Source organism: Canis lupus, chromosome 16 (assembly GCF_003254725.2).
Source record: "Canis lupus dingo isolate Sandy chromosome 16, ASM325472v2, whole genome shotgun sequence".
NCBI classification, from domain to species: Eukaryota; Metazoa; Chordata; class Mammalia; order Carnivora; family Canidae; genus Canis; species Canis lupus.
Genome location: NC_064258.1, coordinates 23,603,786 through 23,620,721, shown reverse-complemented (window position 1 = coordinate 23,620,721; position 16,936 = coordinate 23,603,786). Strand labels below are relative to the sequence as shown.

Below are 16,936 nucleotides of genomic sequence, written 5' to 3'. Positions count from 1 at the left end.
GCAGTGGTGGCTTCTGTTTTCAGTACTGAAGTGCTGATGAGATGAGTATGTCTGGAGCACTCCACAGAGACGTCCCTGTCGCTAACATGTGCGGGCCACGCAGCACGGAGACTGCCGCCACCCTCCCCTTGCAGGGAGTGCTCGAGTGGTGGCGCCATGTCATCCCCTGAGTTGGGCGTCCCTGGAGGAGTTATCCAGAAGCATTTCTTGACCTGGGAAGTAAATGTGTATATCAGGTAGGTAGGGTGTACCGAACCCTAGGGACCAGGGCATCCTGATTCAGCTGCGTTTTAAGGAAAACGTGGCTTGTGTAAGAAGGCCCAAGGTGGGCCGACAGCCATGCACAGGGACCGTGGTACCCCCCCAGAAGGAGAGGCACCCCCTCTGTGCATCTCATGACTTAATGAGGCCGATCACCCTCCCAGAAACCTCTCAGCAGCCTTTGTCATGTGTCTCATGAGTGACCAGCCTCTTGTCCGACTCATGAAACCAGCAGTGATGGGCCCTGGTGCTACACAGAGGGCCTGCTTCTGGAGGGGACCAGTGTGTCCAACTGAGTGTCCCAGGCCGGAGAGGGGTTCCTAGAGTGACCAGGCCCAAAGTACTGTTCTATAGTGGGGATGTAATGGTTGCACGTTTATTTTTTGTGCTTATAGCACTCATTCCTATTTATAATTATGTGAATAAATTGTTGCTCTGACACTTTTTTTACTCAGGCGACTATAAAACAATCACTGGGTGTCAGCGTAAATGAAATTGCAACATAATAGTTTTTATGTTTCCTTTAACGTGATTCTATTTTCCAAATAAATGGGGAGACAGGTGGACTTTTGAGAAGTTCCATCAAACTGCCTTTCAGATAGGGATCTCTGTCAGCTGTAGACCCTGACTGGGGGTTGGTCTTTAAAAAACAGTAAGCAACACACGGTAGGATCCATGACCCTATTAAGGCTTGAGATTTTTTTTTTTAAGATTTTATTTATTTATGAGAGACACAGAGAGAGGCAGAGACACCGGCAGAGGGAGAGAAGCAGGCTCCCTGATGTGCATGCAGGGAGTCTGATGTGAGACTCGATCCCAGGACCCCGGGATCATGCCCTGGGCTGAAGGCAGGCACTAAACAGCCGAGTCACCCAGGCCAGGGATCCCTAGTGTTCAAGATTTTTAATACTCCTTTTGTTTGAACTTTGAACTGATGTGGGAAAACACATTGCAGCGTTTGTCTTGTTGCCTACTTGTATAATCTGTTTTCACCAGGGTGTACTGAGCCAACATTTTTCTCTTGGTAATCAGTATTTGTTGGGCTTTAGGTTGAAAACATTGTGTTTTCATGCTACGTACATTGCCAGAGTTGCTGGAAATGCTAGATGCTTGCCTTAAGTCAAAAGGACTCATAAACCCTTCATCCACTTGTGTATATGTCAAAAGACAGCTATTGACAAAAGATGCCATCATCTCGCTGGCTTTCCTTTGCCCGATTCCATCCGAAGTGCCAGCGGTGAGGACAGCTAGGCCTTGCTGCCTGCAGGGCTGAGCACGTGACTTCCCCCATGTCTGTTACCATTTTGGGCTCTGGTGCAATTCTGTCCTGATGACTGCAGCTTTCTGCACAGAAAATCAGGTTTTTTGTGGCGGTTTGTTCTTGTATTTGATAGTTCATAGTCCCGTTCTTCTACTTCAATCCAGGGTAGTTTTCCCGCTAATGTTATACTCCAAGGGGGTTTAGGTTGTAAACTGGTACCTCCGTATAGCCAAATCCTGCCTGTGATGGCCTGCCCCGGAGACAGCTTGTGTAACATCTTAGGTGACGCCTGTCCCATGTCAAAGAAACAAAGCCACACTGATGGCGTGCTGAGGGCAGACCTGACTGCACTAAGGGGTCCAATGTGAACTAAACCAGTTTCCTGGAAAAGAAGGCTGGAGACTTTAATTTTTTAAAAAATTTTGAGAGAGAACCTGAGCAGAAATGGGGGGGCAGAGGGAGAGGGAGCAGACTCCCTACTGAGCAGGGAGCCTAATGTGGGGGCTCAATCCTAGGACCCCGGGTCCATGACCTGAGCCGAAGGCAGACACTTAACCGACTGAGCCACCCAGGTACCCCAGCTGGAGACTTTTTAAAGGCTGGGTGTGATGGGATTGGTCTGTGTGACAGGCCCTGGATTTGAGTTGGCGCTTCTCCTATCTTTATGTCGGGAGGTCGTGGGGCAGGTTGAAGCAACCTAAATTAGGCCCTTACCCTCCTGGATATTTACATTTCAGAGGCAGCTCTGGTTCTTAGGTTCTGGTGGTAGTGTTACATCTCAAAGGGCAGTGGGAGGACTTGTACTTGCCAGCTTTCTAAAAATAACTGCTCTAAGGGGGTTCAGTGACCTACCTACTCATGCCCATGTTCTTGTTGGATTGAATAAATTTGTGATCATGTAGCTTTCTCTGATGGGTATTTTAAAGGGGTCCAGGGTCATCCTGGGTACATGGCCTTAAGCTGCTGGAAGCGGTGCTGGAGTTTGGTCACATCGCTGCAAGAGGTGAGGAGGGGGCCCTCCTGTGCCAGTCTGCAGGCCCTGCCCTGCCTCACCCTGTCCATGGACTTGGTTTGATTTCCCACTTTATTCTATGGCCTTTCCCCTGCAATTCTGCACACACAAGTGACACCACTCAGCTACAAAAAAATTAAAAAGAGGGACACCTGGGTGGCTTAGCCGTTGGGCATCTGTCTTCAGCTCAGGGCGATTCTGGAGGGATCGAGTCCCGTGTCAGGCTCCCTGCATGGAGCCTGCTTCTCCCTCTGCCTGTGTCTCTGCCTCTGTCTCTCATGAGTAAATAAATAAGTAACATCTTTAAGAAAAAAATTAAAACAATGATTGGTTCTTTTTCATCTGGTGCCTACACATTTGGGTATCCAAATGTCTTGTTTTGAGGTATGCTGCCCCCACACACTGATCTGAAGAAGGTATAAAACCAAAAGGTGTTTAATTTGAAAGCGGTTAGGGACTAGCATGCTCCTCAGTCAAAACAATAGGATGGTTTATTTGGAATCAACTCATACTAAACATAGAAAATTGATAAAACACTAAAATGAACTAAGGTGGAATATTTTCTGACATGTCTATTACTTAAACCACTTTATTGATTTTAATACCCTTGAACACCCTTGAACAGATTTGAAAGGAACGGGTCCATTTATACAGATTTTTCACAGTATGGTACTATATATGCATTTTTCTTAAGATTTTAACATTTTCTTTTCTCTAGCTTACTTTATATAGGGGCACCTGGGTGACTCAGTGGTTGAGTGTCTGCCTTCAGCTCAGGTCGTGATCCTGGAGCCCTGGGATCGAGTTCCACATTGGGCTCCCTGCGTGGAGCTGCTTCTCCCTCTGCCTGTGTCTCTGCCTGTGTGTCTCTCATGGATAAACAAATCTTTAAAAAAAAAAAAATTGTATATAAATCCTATAATATACAAAATACATGTTAAGGCTTCCATTTAACAGTAGGCTGTATTAGGTAAGATTTTGGGGAATCAAGTTATGTGGATTTTCAACTGTGCATTTGGTAGACTGGTGGGGGGCATGCTGGTGCCCCCCAGGAACCCCCACGTTCAAGGGTTGACTAGATCTGAAACTTTTCATGCAAAATGACTAACTTCTTAGCCTCATTTAAATTTTTTTTTTTTAATTTGAGAGGGAGAAAATGAGAGAGAAAAAGCACAAGCCGGGGGAGGAGGAGGCAGAGGGAGAAGCAAGCCCTCCGATGAGCAAGGAGTCCATGGAGTTCAATCCCAGGACCCTTGGGTCAGGATCTGAGCTGAAGGCAGACAACTTCACCCACTGAGCCACCCAGGCGCCCCAGCCGTCTTATTCTTAAGTAGCCCCTAGAAACAAATATTTGATGTTTACCTGATGTATTTCGGGACAAGAAAAGAAGAAAATAAACCTGAGAAAACAAACCAGCTAACACTGACTCAGCTGGACCCGCGAGGCATTTTTCCACAGACCTCAGGTGAGGGAACACTTAAGTCTTCACAGCCTGCAAGGGGAGTGCTGACGTCTCTGTGTTTCAAGGCCAAACCTGAGGCACTGGGAGCTAACCTGTCCCAGTCCAAGGCACTGAGGGGCCAGGCAGGCTGCGGCTGGAGCCAGGCCACAGGGCTGGGCAGGAGGGAGCGGGTGCCGGCTTCCCGCCCCTTCTACAGCCTCCCACCCACAGCTCCTTCCCTGCAGGTTCACGTCAGTTCATTTGCGTAAAGGTCTGTGCTATTAAAATTTCCTGAATGAAAAGGTCTGTAAGTATGTTGATATGTGATACCTAGCAAAGCCTAAGTATGGAAAATAACACCTTGAAATCATGAATAAGACTCCTGTTAAGTGAAAGCACACTCTTGTTCAGAAACTCACAAGAACTGAAATACATTTTAAAAAGACCCAAACTTAGGATGATTTTTATTTACAAAAGAGATTGTTTTGTTTTACAAAAATTACAAAAAACAACTCTTAAAAATAGAAATAGCTTCTCAGACTCTTGGGAACTACTCTGAAGCCACTAAGGAATTAGAACTCAGAGGTTTTCTTCTAAGCATCATAAGGGCATCTATGGATGCTGTATGTCTTCATAAAGAGGTGCCAGGGCCCTGGGCCTTTCCTCTGGTGGCAAGGGCTCCGGTCAGGCCAGCGTCTGCAGGAGCAGGATCTTCTCGTTGATGCAGAACCTGTGCAGGACCACCATCAAGTTCTCACCACAGCGGGACACCTGGCGCTCCATGGCCAGGCGGAAGTCCTCCTTCACACCTTTGGTGATGCCCCGAGTGACTGTGTGGTGCCTGAGGGCAGCGACAGGGAAAGAGACGCATACCACACTGAGTGCCAGCATCACCGTTCGGTGTTTCTGGGGCAGAAGTAGTAACATGTGTCTGAGCATTAAGCACAAGTAAAAAAATTCAAAAAGGAAGAAAAGCCCTAGCCAAACAATCCCCCTGCTCATTCCTTCTCAGAGAGACATAGAACTAGAGCGACATTTCCCCTACTCAATAAAAGGCCAAACATCTAAACATCCGGTAAATGCCAGCCGCTCTGCTTCTGAACTCCTGCAGCCCTGACACCAGGCAGCCCTGTGCTGACCTGTGCACAGCTCTGTTCACTGTGGGCCAGCGGGGTCCAGGCCACAGGGCCACACAGGTCATGTCCAGACAGGCCAGCCGAGTGCAGAGGTGGGAGCAGGGAGGGGAACCAGGAGCCACCACACTGAGCTGGGGCCTGGGGCCTATGTGCAGCCTCTGGGGTTGCAAGTGCATCTGTCTCTTGGCAATACCAAGAACAGGACAGCTCTGCCAAGTGCTGAGCCCATCCAGACTCACGTCTGTTGGGGAAGCAGCAGGAGGAGTTGGCCGTCCCAAGACAAGAGCCTGGCAGGGGTGGGGGGAGAGAAGCAGACTCGCTGAAAAGCAGCCAGTGCCCTGCAAGAGCCTGCTAGAGACCAGATCTGGTTCACGTGATCAGGAGATGTGCACGTCTGTGGGAGGGTCAATGGGAGCCCAAGAAGAGGCTCTAGCTACACCTGAAAGCTGTGAAGAGGAGACCACAAAAGAAATCCCAGAAAACCAAAGACATCAAAATGAAGAAAAGAAAAATATAGCGAAACTCAGTGGGTCGTTAAAAGGAAAGGAGCTCTAACTACCAGGTCAGTACTTTAGATCAGTAGTAGACACCTCCATTCCCCATTTTGATTGCCTAACTTCCCTCAGACGCGGTAACAGAGATTTAAAATTAGATATTTACATGTTAGCCAAAACAAAACTGTAGAAACCACTCTAAAACGTTCCTGGTGTTGTTGTTTTAAACTTGTGTATCATCATATAAAACAAATACAACAGAAGTAAAAAAGTTGCAATGCAACAGAAGGAAAAACAAAAGGCTGTGTGAGGGTAGTAGAGATTACGGGACAGCCTAATGATGCCAACGGGCATTTGAAAGAACTGCACGACCAAACAGCAGCAGACCTGCGCAGAAACACAGTTCCTTGTCAACATTCCGGTATCAGTGAGGCTGAGGCCATGACTCCATCCCACTGGCAATAGGCACAGACCTATTTAAGCTGTCCTGAGACACTGTTCTTCTGGGTCCTGGACGGCAACCCCATGGGAGCCAACCCTCAAGCACCCGAAAGTTACTGCTATGTGCAGGCAGCGAGCTAACAGGCTTTGAAAAGTCAAAGCAAACTCTCCCCTTCGTGCTAGTAAACCTAGAATACAATGTCTGTCCTATTGATCATGGTTCAATGGTACTGCTTCTATACATTAAGGCAGTACAATTCCACTGTACTTGTCTCATTCCTATCCAGTCTCTATGCCTCTGGGGAGTCTGGATGAAGAAGACTATTAATTATTCTGTCGTTCACAGGCAGGAGACATTGGCTGGCACATGCAAGATACCAAATATTTTCAGTTTCAGAAAACTCAGTGTCAGTGGTAGGAAAATGCTGTGCTAAGGCCTGGTTAGACCACAACATCAACACTGGTCCCTAATTAAAAAATCCATGATGAAAATTTACTTCAGATGGGCTTCGGCATTCTTCAGTCTGTAAGACTGAATGCCTTGTGTTTTACCAAATAAATCGAAGTCTAGGGGCCTGACCCTAATGGGCACTTTACCTAGCACAGTTTTAGATCTTTGTTTTCCAGATCCATAATGATTTTTAAATCGAACACAAAAAACACTGGCAACTTATGGAAAAAAAATAAGAAATGTGACAATATTACAACCAGATGGTTTTGCCAAGGAATGCAGAACAAATTAAAGAAATAAAAAAAGCATGAAAAAGAGCGCTGAGGAACGAAGAGCTGAAGACCATGGGCGGCACAACATGTTGACAAAACGGCACACTATGAGCAGGTGTGTTTCCACTTGGTACCTGTCAGCAGTCTGTATGCTGGGCTGAAGCACAGGTAAGAATTCCTGCTGCAGTAACCCCATGGGAGGGCTAGAAGGCCTTTAAAAAACAGCAAACAGCAGCATTCAAACACCCACACCGACTCACCCTGCACTGCAAAAACAACACGCCAGAGAAAATGCACAAGACCAAACAGACTATACAGAGTCCCTCGAACCTCCACGCCCCCGCCCCCCTGCCTCCCAGGCTACGGCAGAGTCTTTGCGGGGGGGTGGGGGGGGTGGGGGGGTTGAGGGTGGGTGGCTGAGGGAGAAGCCAGCGGCCCTCTCCCTGCACCTGCCACTGGGGAACATCCAGAGCATCTTGATCCTGGGCCCTGAGCTCAGCCCACTTGAGATCTGGTGTGAAAACAATCAGCTGTGCCCCTGCCAGTCCCAGAGATAAACCTGGGGACTTCTGGCATCCATCTCTGCCATGATGGAAGCCCCAAATTGAAGAGGCCCTTCTGAGAGGACTCAGAGGGGCTTGGCAATATTTTTGATAAAGAATGGTTGAGTTGGAAGTTCAAAAAGTATTGAGAAAAGGAGCAGATGGGGAAAAAAAGAGTCTGGGGCCCACAGCTTTGCAGAATTTGTAACAAAGATTTAGTGCACAGGACACGGTTTTTCCATTTTCATCCAGCCTAATGCAACTCAGGTACCGCAAATACCAGCAGAGAAATAGTTCTCTATTTTAAAACGTATGAGAAAACATCTCTGTTTCAGGGTCAGTCGGCGGGTGCGCTAGTAGTTGGTACTGACCCGCCAGCATCCGAACAGACCAGGACGCACTCACAAGCTGACCCAAGAGGAGGGCTGTACACTGCTCACAACACCCTGGCCTCTCAGCTGGAGGCACCACCCACAAGGGCTTCGATGGCTTCAAAGAATTTGTTTCGAGCCCAAAGGGAAAAGGAATATAGTTTTACTCAAGATTTGGATCCTAGCCCCCTCAGGAAAAGCTCTGTGGCTTATGCAGCTTGCTTCTCCTGCTGGTTTAGGCCTAAGTAATTTGAAATGCAGGTGTTAAAGGAACTTTGAGACTCGCATAGGGAAGAATGGGCAAATGTCTACAAGGCTAGCTCACTCACTAACTATCCCTATTATTGCTTCCAAATGGATGGGTTAGCAGGTTTCCCAAGGTGCCTACTGGTCTTCTACAGGCAGTCAGAAGCAATTAAAGTTTATATTGCCCAGGGTGGGAGAGCATGGAATTCTCCTTCGAAGCCCAGAAATGCATGCTACGCATCCTCACCTCGCCCTAAACAACCCTTCAGAGTGACACTATCTGCGTGTCCAGGACAGTGCCTGCTTTCATTCCTTATCCTTGGGGTTGTCTGCATGTAACCAGGTTGTTGTTCAGCCCAGTACAAACTGGCTACACCTCTAGAGGAAAGGTTCCATATGATGAAGCCTGAGATGCAACTGTTGATTTTCTAACAGTCCACTCACTCACATTTTCACAGTTAAGCACTATCTGAAGTGAAGTATCATCTATAAGTTTAAAATGTGGTTGATTTTAAGGCTGTTCCTATGTTATGATAATTTGTAAAGTGAGTGTTAATGTGAATTAACTGAAAAGCTATTAATATTAGGTGTGTTTTATATATCCAGCCTCAAAACCTAGAAATCTTATTTTTAAGCCCACAAAAGGGGATACCTAAGCTCCCGTATCAACAAGTCATCATTGTTCTCGAACACTGTCAGGAATATTTTAACCATGCAATTCTTCTCCCCAGAGTTCACTTGCAGTCTTAGGGAAGGGAATGGAGATGGGAGGATGAGCATGGCCACCCCATCTTGCCTAAGCAGCCTAATGCATAAGTCTCTCATGTTTCCAAAAAAGAGCATTTGCTCTTTTATTTTAGATGTTTAGAATATTTATAATATTTACAAGATGAAGAACTAAAAGCCCACTTAATCTCCCCATTCCTTAGAATAGATTCCATAAGACCCTCTTCTCAATAGCAGTAATGTTCACTTTGCCCCAAATTACTATGATTATAAATATCGAGAACGCACATCTCATACTTCCTTCTCAACATTTCTAAGGCTCTACAAAGACAGAAAAAGATGTGGATTTTTGCTCTCCACAATTGAAAACTCGTTCATTTCACAATTGAGAGAAAAAGGACAAGGTTTTCAGCTTTCACAACACTCCCTTCTCACTTGGGGCTCAGTCTCTTGCAGTGACTAACACTGACTCATAGCCATGCTGAGTCTGCAGGACGCAAAGGAGAAAGTATGAAAATAAAGCTACACGTGGCATTTACAGCACAGAGGATCTATTGCCCAAACTACAATGAGTATTGAAGGATAGAAGCAAGATTTATGAGCTATTTAAAAATCATAAATGGTCACTAACTTTGTCTAGGGTGTGGGAGGGCCTGCCTGAGACCAGGCACCCCACCACTATTTCTTGGGGCAGGCGTGTTTTTCTCAAGAGGCACCAGACCCTGCCAGTTTCCCGGGCGCTATGCAAGCAGTGACGACTGCTTGGGAAGGCTTCATATAAATACTGAAATCCAAGTACAGTTTATAAATAAATAAAGTCTGCAGTTTTTCCTAATCTACTACAACTCTAAGCATGGCTCTTCTTAATTAAAAACATTCTGTCTAACCGGAAATGTATAGGATTAGCCTGTAAATTTTGGAAAGGAAAAGATACTCTGAATGAGACTTCTGTTTAGTGAAAGGGTTTTAAAAGTGACAGAAGTACCCCAATTTAAAAAATGTTTTATCAGAAATGTAGTTAAGGAACCATCAGGTTTCAGAAGGACCTAGACTCCAATCTACTCAAAAACAGAGACCAGGTTTGGATTCCTTTCTAGGAAACTTCTCAAAGCTACAAAACTTACAGATATTTCTGACAAGCACATGAAAGGTGAGCACTGGAAGAGCAAGACAACATGCTTACTTGATCAGCATTCCTTGATTGGGTAGCAATTCCAGATGAATTTTCCCACCTTCCTGAGTTCTTAAGTAGGCGAATTCCTCCAGCATATCGATATCTGCAGGTCAGATTCAGGTTAACCACGTGCAGAGACAAGGTGCCCCCTCTCTTGGAGGGCCAGGCTGGCAGTGACTGACTTGCCCATGGCCACCCCACCAACTGGGTCCGTACCAGAACCCAGGTCGGTCTAAGCCCCAAACTAAAGATTCTTATACCAACTATAACACTTCATAAAGAAAAATAGGTTTCCATACAGATTCTAAATAAACAGATTCTATATGGTCCTAACAGCAAAATCTTTTGATTTCTGAATGCAAAATGAAAAAGGAAGTGGGGGTGCTGTATCCCCAGAAACCGTTTAAGAACTACCGCCCTAAAGCACATGGAAAGGATAGCATGCTCCTCACTGTTCAAATGTGGTCTTTCCCTACAAGGGTATGAAACACAATGCTCCCAGTTGTCCAAAGCAATGGCTGGGCTGGGCAGCATGCGTGGTGGGTTCTCAGTGGCAGCTGTTAACAGCTGGACATGGTGCTCTACCAGCTGACCCCAGGGGACAGTCAGTTCCCCCCGGGGAGGCCCGGGAGGCCACTCTGGGCCTCTTAGGAACCGGAAGCCTTTAATGTAGGCATCTCAGTATCTTCCTAGAAGTTGCTAGAGGTGGAAAGTGGAACTGAGTTACCGGCTTTTCTGATTGCTTTTGTCACCGCTATGAGGCCTTTTACAACTCTCATAGACCAACTGCCACAGGCCCATTTTTAATGGTCATTCTTTCTCTCTTCCCCCCAAATAGTGAAAACCATTATTTCTACCTGGAATGATTGTTTCACTTTTGTACCATGCATTTATTCTAAAAAAAGAAAAAGAAAAGAAAAGAAAAAAGTCAGGATTTCTTATGCTTAAACAGGAAAAAGGATACTTGTAACATAATTGAAAAAATTCTCATATTGAAAATTTCCTTGTTGGCAAATCTTATTGACGGCTTTCAAGAAAAGATTCTCTCCCCGCGGCCACTCTTGCTGAAGCAAGACAATCACATGCCCCAGGGCCATGTCGTCCCTGCTGTCTGTGAAAGCTCGGAGCTGCAAGATAAGGATTGGCACAGACAAGAAAAGGAAGAGGAAATACAGGTTGCTCTTAAACATACCAAATGTTATTTCCTAAAACAAATGCTGCTCTAAGAAACTGTGAGACACGGAACAAAGTAGAACATATACCTGCTAGGCAAATATCACACTGCCTTCTGAAGGGTGGGTCCTATCCAAAGAGGCTAGAGTTCCCTCTGTGCTACAGACACGGGCCCTGGCAGCGGGTTCAGTGAGTGCCCTGACGGGAGTGGGGCGTGCACCCTGTGCCTGAAGCTCTGCCTTTGGGGCAAGGGCGAGAGAAGCTGAGGGGCTCTGCACGCCAGAGAGAGGAAGTCGGGGATTTCTGTGAAGGGGGCAGTTGTGGGGAGAGGGTGGGCAAGAAGGCTGGGAAGGGAGAGAACATGGCCTGGGGAGAAGGCAGCAAGCCACAAGGAAGGAAGCAAGCGGCCCACGGAGTACAGAGGTGGCCCAAGTCCCTCAAGCTCTACATGAGCTGCTAGGTCTCAAACCACACTTTGAATTGTTTGTTGCCTCCAGGGATTCTGAGGATGCATAAAGGCTGGGAGTTCTGGCCCTAAAGCAGAAACCCAATACTGCTGTTCTCTGGCTCACAAACCCGGTGCTCAGGTCCGCTGGCAGCCAGGGGCCTGGTATTCTTCCAACAGCCTGGAAACCTTCCCAGCAATGCTGCGCCTTTGCTGGTGTTTGTCCAAAGGCCTGGAACCTTTCACCTAACCCCATCTTTATGATCATAAACTCATCATCCTTCTAGGAACCCAATAGCAGGTGTATTCTCTTCTCCTAGCTAATAGATCCCAACATACATTAATTCATAAAATATTTACTGACCATCACGATGGGCCAGGTCATTTGCATAACTGTCCCACAACTACCTGTAAACTGCTCGAGAATGGGGATCATTTCCTACTCATTTGTGCCCAGTGCCATCCACAGTTAGTATTTGTTCACTCCTAGCCCATGTGCTCTCCCCACAACACCAAGACACTCCAATTCGTCAGAAGAGGGTTTCAGATGGCATTTTGTGCATGTCAATCAACTTTCAGCTTACCTTAAAACAAGCCAGCATTAAGTGCAGGCAGTACGGCATGATAGCCTTGCTGGTACAAGGCAGCAGCTTCAGATCTGAACCTGGGGACAAAAGTCCACAATACATCTGTTATCAAAGAAAACAGCTTTGTGAAGCGTATGTTTAAGAGGCTTTCCAGAAAAAAAGGTAAGCGACAGTCACCTGATTGCAAATACAGTTAAACCACAGTTATATTTAGTGATGGCGAAACTGGTTTTTGAGTGATCTCTGGATTTCATTTATCAATCCTCTTTTCTAACCTTTCTTAAATACTTTTTATGAAAAGACATTTCAAATGTAGAGAAAATTATATAGAGTGTTAGAAACACCACTGTGCTCCACACTTAGTGGTCTAAAATGTTAATGTTTTGATTTCAAGATTTTAACCTAAGGTCTCACAAATTTAGTGGAAACCTCTTGAGCCCCTTTTCAGATCACAGAAGCTTCCCTTCTCCCTAGAGTACCTATTTTTCTGAATGCTTCATATTCCTTTGCAACACCACTGAGGGAAGTTTTGCACGTTTTCAGTCTACAACATACCTGGTGTCATATTGTACACATCCTCCTGCAAACTGTTTTCCATACTAATACCTATAGATACCTATTTGATTTAGTTCATTGGCTTTCAATGTTTATTCAGTATTCTGCTATTTACATGTGGTGCAATTCATTCAGTCATTCTTTTACGGTGGACAGTGGATTTTCCAACTTTTCACTATTACGAACAGTGCTGAAATAAACATTCTCACGTATATTTTCTTGTGCACTTACAGGGAAAAAAACTTTAGGCAATAGTTTTCAAACCAAAACCCTAATCCTTTCATTTATGGCATGTGCTCTTTATATCCTAAATCCTTTGCTACCCTGAGCACAAAAGTAGCAAGAAGTAATGGAGATCCTGTATATATATATTTACAAATGTTTATGTACCTAAAACAAAAGGTTCATGAAATACAATTTAAATTTGCCCTTTTTACAGGAGATCCATTTTGATCACAGTAACTTATGTTGGTATTTTAACTTTAATGTGACTTAAATTTATTCACCTTTTCCTTTCTGCTATGTGCTTTTTGTGGCCTAAATCCTTTTCTACCTAAAGGCACAAATAATTTTTTCTGTATTTTCCTCAGAAAGCTTGGAAGTTTTACTTTTCGTTTTTATTTAAGATTTTTATTTTATTTTATTTTATTAGAGACAGAGAGAGAGGCAGAAACACAGGCAGAGGGAGAAGCAGGCTCCATGCACGGAGCCTGACGCAGGACTCGATCCTGGGACTCCAGGATCATGGCACGGGCTGAAGGTGGCTCTAAACTGCTAAGCCACCGGGGCTGCCCTACTTTTCATTTTTAAATCTTGAAATTTAAATAATTTTTGTGTAGTGTGAAGGAGGGACCACATTTTTGTTGTTTTTACATTTGGATCAATTGTCCTAGCACCACTTATTGGATAAAATCATTCTTCACCCACTGAACTGAACTATCACCTGTTTCTTGGTTCTCTGTTGTCTCATCTGCCAGTCTCTATGCCAACACTATACTATCTTTATTACTATAGCTTTAAAATCAGCTTTGAAGTCAGCTAGGCCCAGTCTTAACCCAGCTGATCTGTTTCTGTTTCACAGAGACACATACTTTTTGAAGGGGTCAGGGCTATCCTTTTTTTTTTTTTTTTTAACCTTCCATATAACCTTAAAGAACGTCAATAGTGATCAAGACTCATGCTTTTGGGCACCTGAGTGGCTCAGCGGTTGAGCATCTGTCTTCGGCCCAGGGTGTGATCCTGGGGTCTTGGGATCGAGTCCCACATCAGGCTCCCCACAGGGAGCTTGCTTCTCCCTCTACCTTCGTCTCTGCTTCTATCTCTCTGTCTCTCATGAATAAATAAATAAAATCTTAAAAAAAAAGAAAAAAGACTGTCATGTTTTATCTTCTAGGAAATTTTATGTCCTTATGAATCTACCTACTAGTCACAAAGACCTTTTCTTCTAAAATATGTTATCACTTTAGCTTTTCCATTTAGTCTTGGCTCCATTTCAAATTAGTTTTTGTGAATAATATGACATACAGCTTCTTTTTATTTCTACACCTTAGGCCCTTTGTTCCAGTACCACCTGGTCGAGGATGCCTTCCTTTTTCCAAAGAATTACTCTGGTGCCTTCCCTGAAAACATCTGACCTTATTTGCGTGGGTCCTGGATTTTCCACTCTTATGCCAATATTGTCTGGATAACCGTAGCTTTATATTTAAACTCTTGTCATTAAGTAAGTTGCCCAGTTTTTGTTATCTTTTTCAAAACTGTTTCAGCTAGTCTGGATTGCACTTCCCTATAGATTTTAGAATCAAATCTGTCAATTTCTACCAAAGTCTGCTAGGATTTTCACTGGAGCTACAGATATATTTGGGGAGAAGTAGAACCCTAACAAACATGATCTATGAAAATGATTTTGCACTTTTCAATAAATTTATCCTGAAGTATTTTATGTTTATGTTATCCTATTTGGAGATTCCTAAGGCTTTTCTAATGTAGCCACACACGTAGCTGCAAACAAAGGCAGTCATATCTGTGAATGAAGACAACTGTTTTCAACCTTCATGCCTTCCTTTTTCTTGCCTATTGTGTTTGCTACAGTTTCCAGAATGCTAAATTGAAGTGGTAAGAACAGACACTCTTGTACTGTGGCTGATCTTGGGGAAAGCTTTTGCTATTTCATAGTTAAGGATGATGCTGAGGAACAACTATGTCTAGTTTGCTAAGTTTTTTTTTTTTTAAATCATGAATGATAAATGCAAACATAATGGAATCTTATCTGCATTAAAAGATTCATATGAATTTTCTCCTTTACTGTGTTAAAGTGGTGATATTACAGTGATTGATTTTCCTATGTTAAACCACCTTTGCATTCCCAGTATATTTGGTCATATGTGTTATCCTTATTCAGTTTGCTTTAAGATTTTTTGAGGATTTTGGAATCTATGTTTATGATGGATATTGGCCTTTTAACGTTCTTTTCTGGTAATGCTCTTATTTCATTTTGCTATTAGGGTGACGCGGGCCTTAAAAACTGAATTCGGAAGTGTTCCCTCTTTCTCTCTTTTCTCAAAGACCATGTGTAGGATTGGTGTTATTTCTTCCTAAGTGCTTGACAGAATTCACCAGTGAAGCCATTTAGATCTGGAGTTTTGTGGGAAAATTTTTAAAAACAAATTTAGTATCTTTGAGAGATCTGTATCTATATGAAACATTCATATTTTCTATTGCATTTTGTGTCAATTTGCACAAGTTGTGTTTCTCAAGGAATTTTTTCCATTTCATCTAAATTGTGAATTTACTGGCATAAAGTTATTAATAATTTATTCTCTTAATGGCCTTTTGGTTTCAGTAGGATCTGTTGTGACATTCACCCTTTCATTTCTGCTCTCAGTAACTCATGTTCACTTGCTTCCTGGGTAATCCTGTTAAGAGCTTATCAATTTATTTTTTCAAAAAAGCAACTTTTAGCTTTGTTAATTTCCTCTATTTCATTTTCTATTGCACAGATTTCTGCTCTTATTATTTCTTGTCTTCTACTTTTCTTGGGTTTCACTTGCTTATCTTTTTCTAACTTCTAATGTGGAAACTTAGAACTCTGATAATGAATCTCTCTTCCTTTCTTATATAAGCATTACAACTTACTGTATATAGTTTATTAAGCAATGTGCTACTTGAGGTGAAGCTCAAGATAGTCTGAGAGAGAAATGTCAGGAGACACTTCTTAACTAACCGTCTGCAAGTCTTCCGAAAATTGGTAAAGATAGGATAAGTAATTCACGGATATTATTCAGAGATAACAAACTTGAGAAGTGAAGAGAATCTTGGAAGAAAGACAAATTTACAGCTGCTTATGAAATCAATGCCAAGGACAAGCTTGGCAGGGATTAACTTTTTATATAATTTGTCAAACCCTGCAGATCATATAGTATTATTTCATCAGGAATCATAAAAAATTTCCCAGTCTTGGGTCCTAAAGCCGTATTTACAAAGTAAGAATAAAACTTGTCATGGTACCTTTTCTAAATTTGGGCTTTATTTTTGAGGGTTCTTCTTGTGATTTGCTTCCATCTTGAATGGGGAGTACCATGTAGCACATCAAATCAAGGACTTTTTCACATGTCATCTAAAGAAGATCAGGTGAGAAGGTACCAATTTGAAATTTTCTGATTGAAAGCAAATCAACATAACACTAACATACATGTAGCATACAACTGGGCAACCTGTGCACATGGAGGTTCGTAGCACTGCCTCAAGACTCTTTGTAAGATCATTACTGTTTGCTCAACAGCAAACAGAAAAAGTAACTGAGATCGAATTTAGGCACTAGACCTTTGAGGTAATAACAACTCATTCTTTCCTGTTAAAACAAAAGAACAGAAATTAAAAATTAATGAAATATTAACTAAACTACCAACATGTTTAACAATAGAGTGGCATCCAAAGGAAGTATATCCATCTTAAAGACATTTACTAACTCTCTGAAAAGAAAAATCAACAAAATGGGACATAAAGTAGAACTAAATGGAATGATATAGAATGTAATTTAAAATGAAGGAGAAATATACGCAGGCTAAACTAGCTGGAAACAGTTCAGGTCGGAAGGTTACCCTTATCTAAGCCTTAAGGGAAAAGATTTGGAATGTAGAAAAGAGAAAAAAGGGTTTTCAGAAGAAAGGACGATGTGAAAAAGGGCTGGGTATTTGTTAGGTGATTACGTGAGGGGAAGGAATGCATGGTTTAGGAAATAAACAGATAAAGTGGTCCACAGCAGTGGTGGAGGCTGAGGAAGGCCTCAAGTGCCACACAACACAAAGGTTGCTTTCGATCCACAGAGTGGATCACCTACGAGTCCACCTGT

At 43.5% G+C, this 16,936-nt stretch overlaps 1 protein-coding gene across 6 annotated transcripts in view; it reads right to left on the bottom strand.

The window, feature by feature from the left end:
• Nucleotides 1–4,405: 4,405 nt before the first annotated feature.
• INTS10 (integrator complex subunit 10) overlaps nucleotides 4,406–16,936 on the bottom strand; it is a 29,508-nt gene continuing 16,977 nt past the window's right edge. For 4 of the 6 annotated variants that reach the window (XM_025445483.3, XM_025445127.3, XM_025445209.3 and 1 more), the window contains 6 exons: nucleotides 16,093–16,201; nucleotides 12,031–12,110; nucleotides 10,793–10,955; nucleotides 9,838–9,931; nucleotides 6,904–6,981; nucleotides 4,406–4,816 (listed from right to left, as the gene is read on the bottom strand). In XM_025445483.3, coding sequence (XP_025301268.1) covers nucleotides 4,660–4,816; nucleotides 6,904–6,981; nucleotides 9,838–9,931; nucleotides 10,793–10,955; nucleotides 12,031–12,110; nucleotides 16,093–16,201 — 681 coding nt within the window. In that variant the 3' untranslated portion in view covers nucleotides 4,406–4,659. The remainder of the gene's footprint in view (nucleotides 4,817–6,903; nucleotides 6,982–9,837; nucleotides 9,932–10,792; nucleotides 10,956–12,030; nucleotides 12,111–16,092; nucleotides 16,202–16,936) is intronic. The other 2 variants (XM_025445284.3, XM_025445365.3) reach the window with 1 other exon arrangement.